At 33.5% G+C, this 20,090-nt stretch overlaps 1 protein-coding gene across 14 annotated transcripts in view; it reads left to right on the top strand.

Moving 5' to 3' along the window:
* The window catches only part of TMEM161B (transmembrane protein 161B), a 68,248-nt gene that overhangs the window by 17,808 nt on the left and 30,350 nt on the right, over window positions 1-20,090 (top strand). For 5 of the 14 annotated variants that reach the window (XM_072792554.1, XM_072792489.1, XM_072792537.1 and 2 more), the window contains exons 2-4: window positions 2,825-2,928; window positions 14,657-14,740; window positions 16,682-16,779. In XM_072792554.1, the coding sequence (XP_072648655.1) occupies window positions 2,855-2,928; window positions 14,657-14,740; window positions 16,682-16,779 (256 nt within the window). In that variant the 5' untranslated portion in view covers window positions 2,825-2,854. Of the gene's footprint in view, window positions 1-99; window positions 219-1,112; window positions 1,211-2,824; window positions 2,929-11,937; window positions 12,003-14,656; window positions 14,741-16,681; window positions 16,780-20,090 lie in introns of those variants that run through there. The other 9 variants (XM_072792601.1, XM_072792592.1, XM_072792583.1 and 6 more) reach the window with 8 other exon arrangements.

The following is a 20,090-nucleotide window of genomic DNA, read 5'->3' on the forward strand; positions in this document are numbered from 1 at the left end:
TCAGTAGTAACCCCATAGTATGTCACAATGCCTTTGACATTCACCTCACTTCATCCAATCACATAGGCATTTTGTCATTCCACATCATCACAAGGATGTAAGTAAGATATCTTGTGGGAGAGAGACACTACATTCATGTAACATTTCTAATTCTATTTTGTTGTTGACAGCTGTTCATCTCTAACTGAACCAGAGTTATAAATTAAATTTTATTGTAGGTATGTATGTACAGGAAAAACATTGTATATATAAGATTTGATACTGTCCAAGGTTTCAGACCTTCACAGGGGGTCTTGGAATGTAGTTCCCACAGCATAGGGGATGGGTGGGAGGGCAAAGGGAGACTACTGTAGTTGATTTATAAGAACTCTATTTGTAATATAAGGAAATTATCCCTTTGTGATGTGAGTTACAAATACTCTTTCCCAGTTAGTCATTTGACATTATTTATATTGTCCTCTATTACAGAAATTTGATTTTTTTTAAATTAATGAAGTTTATTTTTTAGAGTAGTTTTAGATTCATAGCAAAATTAATAGGAAATACAGATCATTCCTGTATACCCTTTTCTTGCACATGTTCAGTCCCCTGTCCTTCCCCCCTTTATCACCAGTTCACTCTATAGTAGTACATTTGTTGCAGAGATAAACAATCAGTTGAACAGTTTGTTACAATGAAGTTTAATTTTTTCAACTTATTTTTTGGTCTTTTATCACTTAGGAGACTGTTGGTATTTTTTGTAAAGCTTCTCTGTTCTTAAAATTTAGAAAGTTTATAGAATTAAAATTTTTAAAAGGCTAACTTAATAAAATAACAGTGATAATAACAACAAATACTACTAATACATATTGAGCTTACTCTGTATCAGGTGTAATTCCTAACTATGTTATTAGGTTGAATTAGTAGCTTTATTTTATAGGAGATATAAAAGAAATACAAAATGTTTAAATAACTTGTGCAAAGTCATGGAACTAGTTGATGGCTGATTCTGTCCTAGGCAGTTTGGGTCTAGAATCCATGCTTGTAAGCCTGTACGCTATACTGCTTCTTTTTAATCACACTTTTACATTTTTTCTGTTTTTATTTTGTTTTGTTTTGTTTTGGTATATTAGGTTTGAGGTAGGAATTCAACTTATTTTTGGACTGCTTGGATAGAGGGAGGAGCTAGCAAAGAGAAGTATGAAGAATTGATCATCATGGTGTGAGTAAAGTAAGGCATGTGGTAGAGCTTGTGGGATACTGCTGTGATTTAAGATAAGGAAAGATAATTTGGCAAGATGAAATGATCTTGGTGGTAGATGTTTCAGTGGAGTGGGCTGAAGCAGAAGTCAGATGGGTACAGTGTGAGAGTATAAGAACATAGAAATAGAGAAAAAGTTGCTATGAATATGAAGGAGGAGGGCTGTAGAATGAGGGAAAATTGTTATATTTCAGAAGGATGAGAGACCTTTACAGATGCTACAATGTAGGTAGGAAGGATTTAGATACAGAAGACATTAAAGAAGATATAGTAAATAAGGTAGTAGTTGAGGCTTTTAAAAAACAAAGAAGAGTTTGGGCTCTGAAGCACAGATGCGGTGATTTGTATAGAAGATGCTTCGTTATTTCTAGAGGATATTAGGAAAAGATGGGTGCAGATAGACATGATTGCAAGCTTGTTGGTAGCAAGTGAGAGTACCCATTTGATGGTGGTTCTTTTCTTTTTTTTGAAAATTTTATTTTTATTTATTTGAGAGAGTGAGAGAGCCAGAAAAAGCACAAGCAAGGGGAGGGACAGAAGGAGAGGGAGAAGCAGGCTCCTGGCTAAGCAGGGAGCCTCACATGGGGCTTGATATGGGGCTTGATCCCAGGACTGTGGGATCATGACCTGAGCCAAAGATAGATGCTTAACTGACTGAGCCACCCAGGCGTGCCCTTTTATTTTTTTTTTTTAGATTGATTTATTTATTTTGGGGGGGAGGGGCAGAGGGAGAGAGAATTTCAGGCCAGCTCCCTGCAGAGCAGGGAGCCTGATGTGGGGCTCTGTCTCACAACCCTGAAATCATGACCTGGACTGAAATCAAGAGTCAGGCACTTAACCAACTGAGTCACCTGGGCGCCCTAATGGTGTTTATTTTCTTTATGAAGTAGAAGATGTTCTCTACTGAGTGGAAAGTTAGAAGTTTGAGGGAGGTTGGAGGTGTGAGGAGATGGAAGAAGGTTTTGAATTAGTTATCATAGAGAACAGGGAAGGATTAATGAGAGTAAAATAACGTTTTTGGATATTATTGAAGGCCTGTCCACTGGAAGTTGGTGATGACATCATGAATTAATTTTTTTTTTCTAGTGACTTTCAGGCCAGTTATCACAGTTTTAATATAGTTAATGCTTTTAAATCATTCACTTAATCATTTAATTATCAGTACCACCTTAGAAGTAAAAGCTAGGGCATACTCCTTTAAAGCTTGCCAAACTAGTATTTTAAGTGTATTGAATAGAGTAGTAAGTTTGGAGAAGGATGAAGAAATTGCTACTTTTCACTTCATTTTGATACCCTTAAATAATGGAGAAAGTTTCTTGGGAATTGATTTTAAATGTGCATGCTAACTCATTTAACTTTTATTAACATGGCTGTTACCCTTGGGTAATTTGTAGAGGATTATGAGATGAGATTAAATGTTTTAAGCTTAAACATGTGGTCTTGAATGCTTAAATGCCAGAATAATATGTATTTTAATAGTAAACTCATCTTTTTTAAGGTATAATTTTCAGAATGTATAGAAAATTTTCCACAGTGTCCTCAAATCTATATTCATTCATTGTTAAACTTGTTTGTTTTATACAGGGTGTGATAGGTATACAGCTGGTTGTTACCATGGTGATGGCCAGTGTCATGCAGAAGATTATACCTCACTATTCTCTTGCTCGATGGCTACTCTGTAATGGCAGGTAAGGCAAAGATAGGCTAATTGTGTCTGGCACTTACAAATCTCTATTTAGTTCAAATCTCTAGTTGATTGACTTCCCAGAAGTTAAGCATGAATTTGTTTTCTAAAAACATAACAAAAGAAGGTTATAAGAAAAATCTAGCTTCCTTATTTTTCTTACTTGAGATATTAGTAGTTTATTTTTTTAGTATAAAGGTAATTGGATCATGGTCAAGAATTCGGTCCTCCCCCTTTCCTGTCACCTTTTATCCATGGCCAATGAAAATACCAAATAACTTTACTATAGTTACCTTCTTAAAAGATTGGTTAACAAGGGGATGAGATTTTTTCTATTGTTGGAAAAAAATGACTGAGAGTATATGTCTCATTATTGGTGACTCAGTTGAGAGTTTGTTATGAGAATTAGGGGTTCTTTGTTTTACCGCAAAGAATTTTAAACTTCAACTTGAGAAGGAGGAGGCAAAGTTATTTTGTAAGATTTTAATTTTGTCTACTGCACTATAAGCTTACTACTATTCCCAGCCCTTCCACAAAGGAGCTAGGTTTTCTTGTTGATATTTGTACAATAAAATAATAAAATTGAAGGTAAACAAGTTGAATATAGGGTATATGAGACAAATGCAGGAAGATTGCATAAAGAAATAAATGCCAAAATCCTGTGCAATTATGAAAGGTAAGTTATAGATTTGGTATCATGACTAAAGTTTTACTCTAATTGTTCATCTCCAGTGAATAACCAAATTCTGTTTACTGATTTGTAGGTCCATTTTCTTTTGTTTAAAACTTTTGGAGTCAGAAAACAATGGATAGCTCTTATCCTCCTAATGATTTCATACACTGAAAGACAAATAATAAGTCTTTATTATTAGCTAAAGGCTATTCTATCCATAAAGCTTAAATTTCCTTTAGAATTTATTTTCTAGTTAAATATTCTTCTCTATGCTTCATGCTTTTTTCATATCATTTAAATATAGAAAAATATTATGACTGCTTAAAATTTGATCACTGATATACAACACACAGACACATATATGGAATATGTGAGAGAACAGCTATTTAAAAACATGTTTTATTAGCAAAGTAAATAATGACTATAAAGTTTTAGTGAAATTGAAAACCTCTATCAGTCATTTTTAAGAAAAATCAGTCATTTGCAACTAGTGTTTAACTGTGTAGTCTTATGCCCTATATAGTCTTGTTTACTTTTTTTGCTTATCAAAACCCTTTTCCATAGATCATGAAAGGATAAAAACCAGCTGGGCAAATTATCATACATTCTAAAAAAATGGAATCTGAAATTAATGAACTAGATTAAAAAATATGTTGAGGTAGCTTGTTTTCTACCGAGAATTCCATATTTATAGACTCTTTATGGTGAGTCTCCAGTGAGACTTTCAGATCTCTTTTTGGCTCTAAAGATCTTGGCAGTCTTGTTTCATTTTAGGGTACAAGCAATTTCCATGTTCTTACATAATATGCTTTCCATTGTTTCTATCAAACTTACATTCACCAGTAAAAACTAAAACTTCAGGGATTGAAAGCCTATTCTTTCCTCTTTGTTAATATTGGAATTATGTATTATAATTAATCTTTTACTTTTTTGACAAGACTGTTTCATAAATATACTACTAATTTGAGGGGGGAGTTCAGCCTTTAAAAGTAAACATGAAGTTGATAATATTTTGTGATCCTGATTGCTTTTGTAAACAGATTAACTTTAGTGTTAATTAATGCTGCCTCTAATTCCAAATCAGGTTCCAAGGATAGCAATCTGAATTTTCTAGTAATAGTTAAATCATTTAATTTCCTCTGTTATATTTTGTGTTTTTAAATTCATCAATTTCCTTTCTGTTATATTTTGTTTTGTGTCTTTCTTTAATGTTAATCCTGAGGTTTTTAGGTCATGAAGTCAGTGCTTAATTTTGTTGCCTAACAGTTGAATAGGATCGTTGATTTTATTCTCTTGGGATAATTATTATTTTATCATCCTTTTATGATATGAAATTATGATATGAGGTTAACTATTTTGATATTGATAAAATGTAAGATGTCTTCTAAATTGCTCACGTAAAAATATTGATCAGAAATGACAGTTTATATTTTAAACCATATGATGCTTTTGAGTTTAAAAAAGAGAAAGATCTGAGGGGCATTCTTTATCATCTGTAAAATGTTTAAAGGAATTTAAGAGGAGAGGCTCATGGTTTGGGAGTGACTATTGAATAGAACAATTCAAGTGAATAGATGTGTAGATACCATGATAGATTAGAAGAGAGACTTGTTTTTAGGTTCTGCATCTATCGTTCTAATATTTGTTCCCCTAATATCATATCTTCATATTGTAAATAAATATCCATATTTTTCTTAAAAGTTATGGCTTGTCTTTTTGTATCATATAAATTAATTTATGTCCATATTTCTCATCAGTCTGTGTCTTTTGGAATGGAAGGTTTAAAGTGCCATCAGATTTTATTATGTTTATTATAATAAGTAAGCCTGCCATTTACTTGAAGAAGTCATACCTTGAAGGAATAAACAGTTTTGCTTTTAAATTAGCAGCCATTTTATTTTTTTATTTTTTATTCTTAAAAAAGATTTTATTTGTTTATTCATGAGACACACAGAGAGGCAGAGAGGTAGGCAGAGGGAGAAGCAGGATGCATACAGGGAACCTGATGTGAAACTCGATCCCAGGACCCAAGGATCACGTCCTGGGTCTAAGGCAGGCTCTTAACCACTGAGCCACCCAGGCGTCCCAGCAGCCTTTTTAATATAAAAAAATTAACTAGTTTTCTAGATCTTGTTAAATAACATGTATTGCTGTTAGTGTTGTAGATCTCTAGTTTAACAGAAAAACCCACTAAAGTTGTTAGCCTGGTTGTTTTTTTTTTTTCCTTAAGATTTATTTATTTATTTATTTATTTATTTATTTATTTATTTATTTATTTATTTATTTATGATAGACACACACAGAGAGAGAGAGGCAGAGACACAGGCAGAGAGAGAAGCAGGCTCCATGCCGGGAACCCGATGCGGGACTCGATCCCCGGACTCCACGACCCCGCCCTGGGCCAAAGGCAGGCCCCAAACCGCTTAGCCACCCAGGGATCCCCAGTTAGCCTGGTTTAATTCCATTAATATCGCCTTTACAATGTTATAAAACTTAATCCTGATAAAAATTTTTATTTCTGTTATCCCATTTGGATGTGTATACATTATGAACTAGGTAGAGAGAAGGTGTGTTTGGGGTATGTCATGGCCCCAGAAATCTCAGCGTCTAAACTTAGTTTCTTAATCCATTTCCTCAGGAAGGAATCAGGGTCAGATGGGAGAATCAGGAAGGGATTGGGCAGGTCTCCAGGTAGATTCTTCACAAAATGATATTTTAAGGATTAAGCTGACTTTCAAGTGGTAACTTAGGGAGTCTACGCTTCTTCCTATTTGTTGGGTGTCTTGTTCCTCCTCCTACCTTGGAATCTTCTGTTACAGATGCTGAGCCATTTGACAACTGAAGGAAGTAGGCTATGCATCTTTTAGGTGATTCAAGGGGACTTGCTTAGAAATAGTTGTATCAGCTCTGTCCACATTCCTTAGGTTGGGGCCCTGTGAGTTCAGACCAAAGTGCATGGGAACCTGGGAATGTGTTATGTTTCATTGTACCAAGGAAGTAAAAGCAAGATTGAGTATCTGGTCCTTTTCTGCTGTAGGTGATGTGTTTACACATGAGAAAATAGGTTTTAACTTTACTCACATTCACAGGCTGAAAAATGAAACCGATCTAGGCTTTTTATCCTAGAGTTTAGTTCAGAGCATAGTATTTATTTTATGTATGGCTGCTTATCAACTACAGACGTTGTCCTGGAATTGACATACTTGAACAGAGTTTGGAATTTGATGGTGGTGAGCTTTTCTATGATTACTGTGGCTTCTGTTGGCAGTATACAGAATAATCTATTTTAGATTTTTTTTCTACTTATTTTATGGTAGTGGTACTTAGCCTCATATAAACTATTTTTCAGGTTATATATTGTTAGTGTATGATTTCTTTTCACTTACTGTATTCTTCTGGCTTTTCTATGACTACATGGCCATCTTTTATTCTGAATTAAAAGACAACCTCAGCATTGATTTTGATTACCACAAACATGCTAAGTGTGAAGTAGAGTTTAAGAAGTATCATCTGTTGTTCAAATTATACGTCTCACGTCACTATTTGAAATTAAATTTATTCCACATTATTAAATTATAAATATTTTGTATTCCGTTCTTGCAGTTTTCTTTACTAGAAAAGATTTTTTTCTTCTCTAATGTTGTTCTCTTTTTTTACATGACTTTTTATGTAACTATCAAATTTTTTGGAAAGGATTCTGCTTTAACAAGAACTTAAGTAACAAAATCTCTTCTGCCTGTAACCTGTGAGCATGTATTATTAACCTTGAAAACTCAACTATGAAGAGTCTAGTGCTCTCAGACTGCTCAGTTCTTCCCTCTCTCCCCAAAAGGAGGAAAAATCATGGGAAGTTGGTTTCTCTGTGCCTTTAATATGAACTGCTTTCCGTAACATAAAGAACATTTCTAACAGTTACTTAGATCATCCAGAGGTGTTCTTTATCATGTCCAGTATACTACTGTATTGTAGCCAAAGTATTCTCTACTTTTTATTGTAATTAAAGTTCCTTTTTGTTTTGAAGTTTGCTTGGCCTCTCTTTACATGGAGGTAAGTGATAGGTTACATTCTTTGTACATTTGAATAGTGGGTTTTGCATGAGGAAGTAGGCTTTTTTTGCTTTATTTTTGTAATAGCTTCCTTGTTGATCCGCTTTCCATTTCCTTTATTGTTTAGCTCAAACCTAACACATTTTTTTCTACCCCTTTATTTCCTAAGGCTTTCACTTTGGTCTGCTACTTCCTATCATATGTCCCTCATTGAAAACATGTTACGGTTAGATTTATTCTGATTTTGTCTCATCCTATATTGGGTAAAGAGCGTGTAACAACACCTTCATATTCAGTTGCTTTAATTCTTTTTGCATGTTGCCTGATCCAAGTATCTGCAAGTTCCCTTTGGTAAGAGAAACCTACTATTCAAATGCACAGTAGGTGGGACCTAAGACCTAAGGGAAAGATTTAAATTGTCAGCTACCACCCTTATGGAATGCCTGAGTCCTTGCTCTCCTTGCCTTAGTGGTCTGAACTTCCAGTTCCAGAATGCGATGCTGTTCTATTAAAATTTCCAGTAAATAACAAGAGAATTGTATACGTATAGCGATATTTTAGCTATTTGTGCTAAAAGGTTTTCTAGGTTTTAAGTGGTATTTGTTTTTTCTTATTTTTCTTTTCACTTGTCAAAATTATTGAGATTTAGAATGAAGACTGAAAGTATCTTTAGTGATCTATGTTTTGAAATAGTTTTGTATGATTATTTATGTATTAAAACCTTTTTGCTCTCAGTACCAAGCTTTTCACTATTTGTTCATGTTTAGATTTCCATTTTAAATTTATGAAATTTTTACTTCTGAAAACTTTTAAAATGGTTTGCTTTAAATGACATTGCCATTTAATTTTATTTGAAAAGTCTAGATCAATACATTCTATATTTTCTATTACATGTTGTTTCAGTGCTATTGAACTTTAGTAAGAAAAGTTAATAGTCTGATAGTATTTATATAAGAGGTTTACATAAGAAAATTAATAAAAAATTATTTCAGTGATTTAGTGAAGTGGAACAGTAGGTTAACTTTATTATCTGAGACACTGCTGACAATTTGAATATAGGTGAAAAAAATGCCACTGAATAGCCAAGGTAAAGGTAATAAAATACCCTGAGATTAATGCCTTTAACTTAAATGCAAGAAGTTCAGTTTTTTAGTGAGATCTTATTAATACTTTTTATTTTTTAAAGTTTTTTCCTTGTTTCAAACACTATACATGCCTATGATATAGAAAAAGATAATAAATTGATAAGGAAAAATTAGAGGTAATGAACTGTATTCTCATCAGCTAAAGATAATCACTGTGTACATTTGTTGTACTTCCTTCTAATCTATTCATATTTTCCTGTCATGGTTGTGATGATATTGTATGTGCAATTTTATAACATTAATTCAAAACATTTTTTCTCTAATTGTATTTTTGTAACCATCCTTATTAACTGCTACATAGAATCTAAAGGTAATTAGCTTTTATGTCTGTCTTCCAAGCCCATATTAGAAAGGCATGGTGCAGCAATTACAAGCAGATTGCAAGTTATTTTGGTAAGATAGACATACCAACTAACAGCAAAAGAAAAAGCTAAAAACTGAGACATGAGCTTAAAGTGTATATTATGTGGGAACCACATGTATGGAATCCAACTGGGTATGAAGCACTGTTTGTTAAGGAAAACTATGCAACTCTGCTTCTAGGTTTTCTTTTGAACTTTCAGACCTTAGCTACTCCATGCTGCCTGGCGGTCTTTGTGTGCTCTACTTCTCAGGCAGCTTTCAACCTAAATCCTTTTTCCTCAAATACTAAGTAAGCTTGCCTGCATCAGCCTCAGCCTCAGGCTAAATTCTTGAAACCAGAAATGTTTATAAATTTTAATTTTGGCCTGAGATGGAGGCGTTCTGTTGGGGCCCAATTCCTGCATTTGTGTTCTACACCCCTTTCTCTCTAACTTTCACGTAGACTGCTCCTTTGGCCCTTTGATTTCTTGCTTGTCATTAATTGCTTCATTTCCATTAGATTATTCCTGTTAGCACATACACACATACGCACACTGTTTTGTTTTGTTTTAATGTTTTAAAGGTCTCCTATTGGGGCGCCTGGGTGGCTTAGTCAGTTAAGTGTCTGCCTTTGGCTCAGGTCATGATCCCAGAGTCCTGGGATCAAGCCCCACATTGTTTTAGGGCTCTCTATTCAAGGAGGAGCCTGCTTCTTCCTCTGCCACTCCCCCCTGCTTATGCTCTCTCACTCTCTCAAATAAAAAATAAATAAAATAAAATGAAATCTTTTATTAAAAATAACAGCAACAATAAATAGAGTCACAGCCCTTTCTCCCTTCTGCCTTAAAAAAACATGGCCCCTCCCATGACCATTTCTTAGTTTTGGTCTATTTCCCTGTTTTCCATTACAGCTGCATCTCTCACATGCATTGTCTTCATGAACTCTACTTTTTATTTCCTTATTAACTACTTAGCCTTCTACCATGTTTTATTTTCCCCTTAGGTGCTCTTATTGATTCCATAAATACCACAATTATGTAATGACTCCAGGTTACTTCTGAGCTTTAGATTCTTATGTATGGTATCCACTTGATGTTTTCACTTGATGTCTCATAGGCACTTAAAAACTTAGCATGTTTAAATTTTTGATTCTTCCTCTTCTGCTACATCTCAGAAAATGACCTATTGACTCAGTGTCCAAAATATATCTTCTTTCCTTGCCTGCTTCTAATTCACAGAGCAGAAAAAAAAAAAAAAAAAAAGATGTTAAAAGGCAAAACGAGTTATTTTTGTCTCCTGCTTTGAGACCATTATTTTAGCTAAAATCTAAACCCCATACCATGATCCAAGAGGCTTTGCATGATCTGTTCTCTTTTTCTCTCTTTAGCCTCCCTCATACTTTTTTTTTTTTTTTTTTTTTTTTTTTGCCTATGGTGCGACTGCCTTTTTGGCCTTTTGGTTACTGCCGTGTTCCGTGTTCTTTCATGCCTCTGTGCTTTTGGACATGCTCTTCTCTGCCTGAAATGCTGTTCCCTTCCATTCTTCTCATCCTTTAGGTTTCTGGGTAAATTCCTTATCAGAGGAGTTTTCCTAACCTACAACCTAAGGCTTGTCTCTCTCATTTTCATCATTTGTTTGGTTCTTTTGTGTAGTATCCAAATTGTGATTTTTTTGTTTTTTGGTCATTTTTTAATTGGTTAAATTCTGCCCCAGCTAGAATATAAGCATCAAGAAAGCAGGAACTTTGACTTTATTGTATGTGATATATCTCCATTGTCCATCAGAGTACTTGGCTATAGGGAGCTCTGTAAGTTCTGATGAATGAACAAGTGGATGGATAGGATAGTACAGGAGTAACAGACTAGAAGTGGCCCTAAGAGCACCCAGCATCCTTACATTCCAGCTTTGAACAATAATTATTACTGATGTAGATGACCTGAGTTGCCCAGTAAAAAGTATAGTAAGTGCAATCCATTTTAGAAAAATGGGTTCACAAAATGAGATTAAATAAGTTCGAGTTTATTTAAAAAGAAAATGGGTCCTAGAAAATGTAAGGATCGTAAAATATTTCATTATTATAGTGTTCTAAAAGTAACTTAAGTTTTCCTGTACTAAGAGTTCTTTCACTGATAATAGTGATTATTTCTCATAGCTAAATGACTGGTTTTAGTCTTTATAAGTGAGATATTACTTAAGTGTTCTTCTAAATGTTATGCACTCAATCCGCATCATTCATGGATTCTGTATTTGTGATTTGCGTACTTGCTGAAGTTCATTTGTAACCCCCAAATTCATACTTGTGGTGCTTCCAAGGTCATTCATAGATGTATCCAGAGTGGCAAAAAATTTTAGTGGCCCATTGCCCACATTCCCAGCTGATGCCTTGTTTCACCTTACATGTTGTAAATGAGTGTGCTTTTCATGGTCTATTTAGTATCATGTTGTTCACATTTTAGCTTTTTGTTGATTTCACTATTTAAAATGGCCTCCAAACATAGTGCTGAAGGGCTGGCTATCTAGTGTTTCTAAGCACAAGAAGGCTATGATGTGCCTTATGGAGAAAATTTGCTAGAAATATTCACAACTTAGGAAAATACTGTCCTTAATACTACAGTTATTAAGTAAACTTTGTTTAGGCATGAGTTATGGTGCTGTTGGCTGGGAATTAAATGTGAATGAATCAACAGTATATATTAAATAAGGTGTCTTTAAACATAAACACACATAAAACAAAGTTTTGTATTGATTGGTTGATGAAAATGTTGTGACCAGAGGCTCGCAGGAACCTAACCCTGTATTTCCCCTAGGAGCAATGTTCAGTGTTCGCGGCGACTTTATAGAACATAACTACCGCGAATAACAAGAATCGACTGTAAGTTAAAATTCTGGACTTAAATCGAAATTTCAGGAAGTCCCTCCTCACCCATGTTAATTATAGTTTAGAGACTTTTTGGTTGGGGTATATATTTTAAAACCTTTCAACTAAGAGGAAAACTGAATTCATTTTGGTTCAGTGATCCTTTTTGAGCACTTACTATATGCCAGTAACTGTACTAGTTTTGAAGTATACAAAAACAAGTCATAAAATCTTCACTCCAAGAATCTTTCAGTTAGGGGAGTATTTGATTTTAATCAAACTGGTCTGATACCAGCTGCAATTTAATTTTGACACTACCTGCAGTTAACGTAGACTCCATGGGTTAAAGACAAAAGTTCTAAGAATGCCTACGCTTCCAGATACTAGCTGCAAGTTCTTGGAATCCCTAGGCCACCCATACTTCTGAAAACTGACTACTGGCTACAAATTGGGGCGTTTCTATGACACCCCTCCTGTTCAATAGTTTGCTAGAACAACTAGGACTCAGGAAAGTGCTATACTTATGATTATAGTTTTATTATAAAGATGATACAGTAAGTGGTTTGGGAAGAACAGTTTCTGTGGCCTCTCTGTGGAGTTGGGGCCTGTCATCCTCTAAGTACATTAGTGTTTTGGCCAAGCAAGATGCTCCTCTGAGTTTCATTGTTCAGAGAGTTTATGGAGTTTCATTACATAGGTGTGATTTTAAATACGTGGACACATGATTGAACTTAATTTCTAGCCTCCATCTCCCTCCTGCAGATTGTATGTCTAAGAATCCCAATTCTAATCACATAGTTGATATTTCTGGTAATTAGCCACCATCCTGAAGTTACCTGAAGGTCCACCAGGAGTCCCCTAGTTAACATAACAAAGATACCCCCCCCCCCCCCATCACTCAGGAAATTCCAAAGGCTTTTAAAGCTCTTTGTCCAGAACTGGGGACATGACCAGATACATTCTTTTTTATACCACAGCGCAAATTGCCTTATAAATAGTAAAAGGTAAATTAGAAGTTTGCCAGATAGGGTCATAGATGTTTATAAGCAGATAGAAGAATATATGCAGAAACATCAAGGGATGAATGAATTTATGGAATAAAATGTTTAGTTAGCTAGAATGTCATGTTCAACAGGGGAATTGTTGAAGGTGAGTCTGATAAAGTAGATAGTAGTCAGATCATGAAAATCTTTGGAAATAGGTCACAAATCCTATGCACATTTGGGCCTTACAGTTCGGATTTTAATGGAAAATTTCAAACAAAGAGTAAACATAACAATACAGTGAATATATGATGATTATAATGATCTCCTATGTACATATCACAGTTAACACCTGGTGGTCAGCTTGTTTCATCTGTGTTCCCCTTCATCTCTCCTACCCCCAACATACTATTTTGTAGCAAATATTATTTCATTCATAGATATTTTTGTGTATATCTTTAAAATATGTGAGCTTTTAAAAATAACTATAATCCTGTTTTTACAGCTAAGAGTTTAAGAGTTTTTAACAGTAATTTCCTAACATCATCAGATGCTCAGTCATTATTCAAATTGCCAGTTCTGCAGTGTTTTTTAAAAACAGCAAATCAGTTGCTAACATTTTTTAATTGAGATATTTTACTTTAAAAATTTAGATTTTTGTGATTGAAAAATTGGTAGGTTTAGCAATTTTAGGTGTATGTTTCTCCTTTATAAGAACAGAGCCTTGATCAAAGTCTTTGCCTAGCTGCCTACTCACTGCTTTACCTTGTGAAGACTCTTGGAAAGGAATTAAACAGGCATTTACCTTGATAGCATTTACATTATGGAAAGATAACTAGAGTTGGGATCAGAATGCATTTAGGAGAGTGTCCAGGAAAGACAAGGAGACCAGTTAGAGAGTGTTGGTAGTAGTCAGAGCTAGAGAGGCACATGTGCTGAACTCGGGTTCTTACAGGGGGCAGAGAAGTTTAGAATTTTAAGAGTTAAACAATAGAATTAATGACAAATATGTGGAGAGGACATACTGAAGATAAAACCTGAATATCAAATTTAGGTAGTTGGTAGATAGGAAATTCAGGTGAGACAGGAAATTGAGAATGAGCAAGGGAGTAGTGCTTGGGAGAGAATAAGTGATTCATTCAGGGTATTTTGATGGTGTGGTAAAGGTGAATACGTACACACAGTTGTTGGAGCCCTAACTTACATAAAGTTTGAGAATTCTCCAAGTAAATTAAAGGAGGGGAAGATAGGAAAGGTAAGCAAAGACTACTTGTAGTTTTGAGGACATTGAAAGGATGCTTTTTAAAACAACTATCCATTCTTTCTGTGTAAATGAAGGATAGGTGGAGAATTCTAATGTGCTCCTGCCAGCTTGCCTGCAGAGTCCATTTACTTTTAGTAGTACACCTATTAGCCTTAATATATAATAATAATTGTCAGTTATAAGAAATATATCTATAAACAGCATTGCAGGGTCTGGCATCTAGTAAGTGCTTGGTAAGTGCTGGATTTGAATTGAAACCCTTTTAAGGCGTAAGCAGTAGTATCTAATTCAGATTAGAGTTTTTCACCTGGGATTTCCCTTCAGTGTCTTCACAAATAGGAAAATCAATAAATATTTGTACAGTAAATGAATAATTCTGGTGATTTTAATTCCTTTATTTAAAAGGATTCTTTTTTTCTTAGTTTGAGATGGTATCAACATCCTACAGAAGAAGAATTAAGAATTCTTGCAGGGAAGCAGCAGAAAGGGAAAAGCAGAAAAGACAGGTAAGTTACATTGCTGAGCTTATAAAGTGTTAAGTGTTTGATACAATTTATGTAAAGATATTTTGTACTTTGGTTAAAGGAACATTTATTGCTAATGCTATGAGCATCGAAAAATTCAAGATTAAAACTCATGATCTAAGATAATTTTGAATTATGCTTTAAGAAAACCGAGTATGTAATAATTTAATATATGAGCACAGAAGTGATTGTTTTACTTAAGAATGGTTAATTATATTCTTGTGTTTAAATTATGAAAACAGTTTAGCCATCATACTAAAACTTGGTGGAGGTTGACTGGGGAGAAAACCAGAGCCTGTGTTTTGACCCTATAACTCTTTTACCTGTTGATTTGGGTTCTTTTCCAGGTTTTGCTGTTATTCAGTATTATGATTTTGGGCAAATTTGCCTGCTTTTGACCTCTTTTCTTCATTTTTCAAATAAAAAATGTAGGCAGTATAATTTCCTAGGTCCCATTCAGTTGCTGAATATTATATTGGCATTTTAAGTTATGAAGAAAACTTCCTGCTAATAAACTCCTTGAGTGGACCACAGCAGTGTTATCTGTGAAATGGAAGGACCAAACATAGTAATTTTGAAGGATCTTTCCAGCTTTAAAATTTTATATCTCTTCTTAAATTGAATTCTCAAGGAAAGTACATGATAATTAGCCTCTCTATATGGACCTTAGTGTCCTCAGTTGGGGAGGACTTCTTAGAACCTGAAAGTATGATTCTAATATATTACAAAATGTCAGTGACAACAAATTTATCACCAAATTTCTCATGTGTATCATAAAAATTATATTAACCTGGGCTAATGCATTTGTAGGTGCTAAAGTTTTTTTTTTAAACATTAATGATTATTTGTCATGAAATAGGAAATTCTAAAAAGACTTTTCTGATTTTGCTACCATTCTCTTTTACACTTATTGGTGCAAATATACCTTGAAGATCATTGGAATATTAAGTGTTAGCCCTCCTCTATATTATTTTAAAAAGGCTGTACATGTACAAAAAAGATACAAAAATGACACTGTTTTATTCCTGGTAGCAATAATTATTTTTTCATTTACTGACATGAATTAATATTTTTACTGAGGTTTTCCCAGAATAAATGAAAATTGTTTCTTGGTATTGTAATTACTGCTGTTGAAACTTAAATTTATTACTTTCTATGTATGCGTGATTGTCTTTAAAACTTAAATTTGGGAATGATACATGTGCACCTGAAGCATTCTTTTATTTTCCCCATTTGTGATTCAGTAAAAGCAACTCCAGATTCCTTTCACATGACTGAATTTCTTACACATATAAATCTTAATATATTTCTTCAACTCTGACTTGTTTATAGCTATAGGTCTTTTTATATGTATGTGTGGATATGTATAATTTCCAAGAGAAAGACATTTTGTCTTCAATTTGCTTTTATTCTTGTACCTAAAGTAATAGTTTCAAAGTGAAATACAAGGAAAGATACCAGTTCCTTGCCTTTGCTTTCTAGGGGAATTTCATGTCACAGAGGAGCCACTTTACCCTTTTAGGTATTCTGAAGTTTTCTTCAATATGTTTAAATATTATGTGATAATGGCATTTCTTTAATTTTTGATTTGTTTTTATTCTTGTACCTAAAGAAAAAGAGGTTAGTTGTCTTTAAATCTACAGAATAGAGTGGGTGAAATATTAAGCTAGTAGTCAAGATTATGTCACTAATTTAGGTAACTCCCTGGTAATCTGCATATTCACATAATAATTTACATCCATATTTTGTAGTCTCCCCTGTAAAAATTACATTTGACTATATTTTACCTCCTTTTTGCTGAAATATTAGAAATTCTTTTTTTTACTGTGAAATTTAAAACCCCATTTGTGATTAGTCGATAGAAGCACTTAGATAACAGTATAGGTAACTTGTTTTTTGTGTCTTTTGTCTCATTTTTTATAGGAAATATAATGGTCACATTGAAAGTAAGCCACTAACTATTCCAAAGGATATTGACCTCCATCTAGAAACAAAGTCAGTTACAGAAGTGGATACTTTAGGTAAGGGAAATCTTGATAAAATGTTCTGTAAATCTCAATTTTATACTATGCTAAGTGAAAGTTTCATTTTATCTATTGTGGCTAGATTTATTGTTTGGTTTTTAATCTTTAAGTCCATTTTATAGAATATGAAATCTTTTTCAGAACTTAGAAGCTCAAAATGACTTCACTGAATTGAATTTTTTTTTCTATTCACCTAACCTGTACTAAGGATTATTTTTCCCATTTTTCAGAAGAGGCTGACTTACATGTTTGTTGCACAGTTTCTATTTTATGTTGAGATCACAGTCACTTTTCATTATTTCGAATTCTAGACTTCTTACCTTATATACCATTCTGCTCCTTCTATGATGTGGCTTGCAGAAATGCATTTGTGTGTTTGTGTTTAATTACCTGTACTTACAAGACTGAACTTTATGCTTATGTTTAGTAGAAAGGAAAATGACTTTAGAGAAATGAAATAGATAGGAATCAGAAAACTTATTCAGGATTTACTCTTACTTACAGGATATCTCTGTTAGGTTATGTAGTTTTTTCCGCCTATATCCCAATGTTTTAATGGTATAATAACTATAATGATTTTTTTTTTAATTTTTATTTATTTATGATAGAGAGAGAGAGAGGCAGAGACACAGGCAGAGGGAGAAGCAGGCTCCATGCACCGGGAGCCCGATGTGGGATTCGATCCCAGGTCTCCAGGATCACGCCCTGGGCCAAAGGCAGGCGCCAAACCGCTGCACCACCCAGGGATCCCTAACTATAATGATTTTATATTTAAAATTTATGTGAAATTATTTGAATCCTCTAAGAGAGTGGCATCTAAGGTGATACTGATTCTCAAACCTGACCATCAGAATCACTTGAGCAGCTCTTTGAAAAGAAAGATTCTTCATTTCTACCCCTGGAGATCCAGTAAATATAGAGTGGGTTCTGGGAATTTGTGTTTTTGTTCTTGTTTGTTATTGTTGTTTTTTTTTTAATTTATTTAAATTCAATTTGCTAACATATAGTGTAACACGTAGTACTCATCTCCTCATTTGAATTTGTGTTTTTTTTTAAATGCTCTTAGTGGTTCTGACTTTTGATCAGGTTTGAGAAATAATGGTTTACATGGTAAGTGAAGAATAAAAATAACATTAAAAAATAATTTTGGTAATGTACAAATATCATTATGTAATTGGTCCTTCATGGGCTAAGTCATAACCACCCTTGAAAAACCTTAGTAGATTCATGTAGCATCTCATGTAGAATTATTTAGTGATACAAAATGGCTTCAAGATATTTGAAAGTTGATTCTATATTTACAAAGATTTTTTTTTTAAGATTTTTTTTTTTTATGTATGTGTGTATATATATATATACAAAGAGTGTCCTGGAACCCAAAAATGTCAACGAGGAACAGTATAAATCAGTATCATTACAACTGTGTTGGGACTGGTTATATCATCCTCTTTTTTCTTTTTAATTATTTTTCATGCAAAATTTAAAATACTTGAAAGCACTTTGACTTTTTGACTGTCACATTAGTTTACTAATCTTTTATGTGGACTTACTTGTATAAAATGTTCACAGATGTGTAAATACAAGAATATATACACATTCTCCCTAATTTCTAATGCAAATTTTTGTCTTTTCTAATAACTGATGTTAAATAGTTAATTACCAGCTTATTAGCTTTATTAATGGCTTAAATGTGAGTATTTACCAGGCATTGTTTTAAATGCTTTACTTTTACTAACCTTCCAGTTCTGTGAGATATGTAACTGTAATGGACTTTTTTTTTTTTTTTTTAACTCTTTGAACTCCTAGAGTTAAATATTTAATTTGGTATGGTTTACACACCAAATGTGGTAGAGCCGGTTAGAACTAGGCAATTGGTAATGAACCTAAGAAGATTTTAATTGGAGATTGGGTGGCTCAGCAGTTTAGAGCTGTCTTCAGCCCAGGGCATGATCCTGGAGTCCCAGGATCCAGTCCTGCATCGGGCTCCCTGCATGGACCCTGCTTCTCCCTCTGCCTTTCTCTCTCTCTCTCTGTATCTCTCATGAATAAATAAATAAAATTTAAAAAAAAAGATTTAAATTAAGGCCTTAGCACACAACTTACTCAATATATTGTTTCATTTGTACAGTTTTAAAACTAATTGCAAATGGCACTAGTTTAACAACTGGCCACATAATTTCAAGAATAGAATAATGGGGAGATGTTTTATTTATGTTTATGTAATCATTTGTGAATGGATGCTAAGTATGTGTGTTTAGGTAAAAGTAATGGGTTTTCTCCCTAAATTTAAGGTACACTCATGAGCTTAAGGCAAACCACGAGGCTTGATGAACTCTGAGTTTTCTTTTGATTCCAGTAGCCTAATAAAAGGCACATAGTTAATTATATTATTGAATAGAAAAAGAATATAATACTTGTGTTAAATATATAGCCAAGCATATGTATAATTTGTACTTTTGTTGAATGTGTATATATTATTGTTATCCCACTAAGTATCTTTAAAGTGTGTCTTAATTTGTATTAGCTATTGATTATAAGAACCTTTTAAAACACAAAAATATTTGATATGTCACTTGGCTGTTTGCTCTGAGTGAATTCCCTGGAGGAAGCCTCTGTGAATGTGGGCATGAAGAATTGGAACACTTAATTCAGTTATTAATAAAAATTGAAAGCCTAAAATTATTGATATTGTCTACTCATTTAGATAAATGGATATTTGTATACCCAAATGGATATTTGTTTATCTGTCTATTCTACCCATTTCCCTGTCTGGAAAGTCATTGTAAAGGGTGATTATTAGAGGAGAAGTGATGTGACTAGAGCGTGAGACTCTTTCAACTACTTGAGGGTAAATCTTTAGACTTGATGTTCATAAGCTATTATATTTATCACCAAAAACAAAAAAACCTAACAGTTAAAATAACTTGAAGCATATTAAAAACTTACCCAATCATAAAAGGATGTAGAATTTTTGCTGTCTTATAGAAATGTAAGTTTAATTGGTTTGTTTTGATATTTTAAATAAGTTATGCTTTGAGTGGTATTTTATTTTCAAAATAGTTTTTCTGTGAATGCATGATTTTAAAATATTCTCAGATATTATATTTTACAAATAAAATTTTTTATAACAATGTAGATCATTTTATTATGTACCAATGGGAACATAGAAATTACTGTTTATGTGTGTGACTTATTCCCACATTTCAAAACATCTTCTACAAAATGATGCTGATACTTTGGACTGTACTCAAGTAAAAGTAAACCAGAATATCTGAGATGAAAAGGGAGATGGAATCATACTTACTATC

The sequence above is a fragment of the Canis lupus genome, chromosome 2 (genome assembly GCF_048164855.1).
Source record: "Canis lupus baileyi chromosome 2, mCanLup2.hap1, whole genome shotgun sequence".
In the NCBI taxonomy this organism is placed as follows: domain Eukaryota; kingdom Metazoa; phylum Chordata; class Mammalia; order Carnivora; family Canidae; genus Canis; species Canis lupus.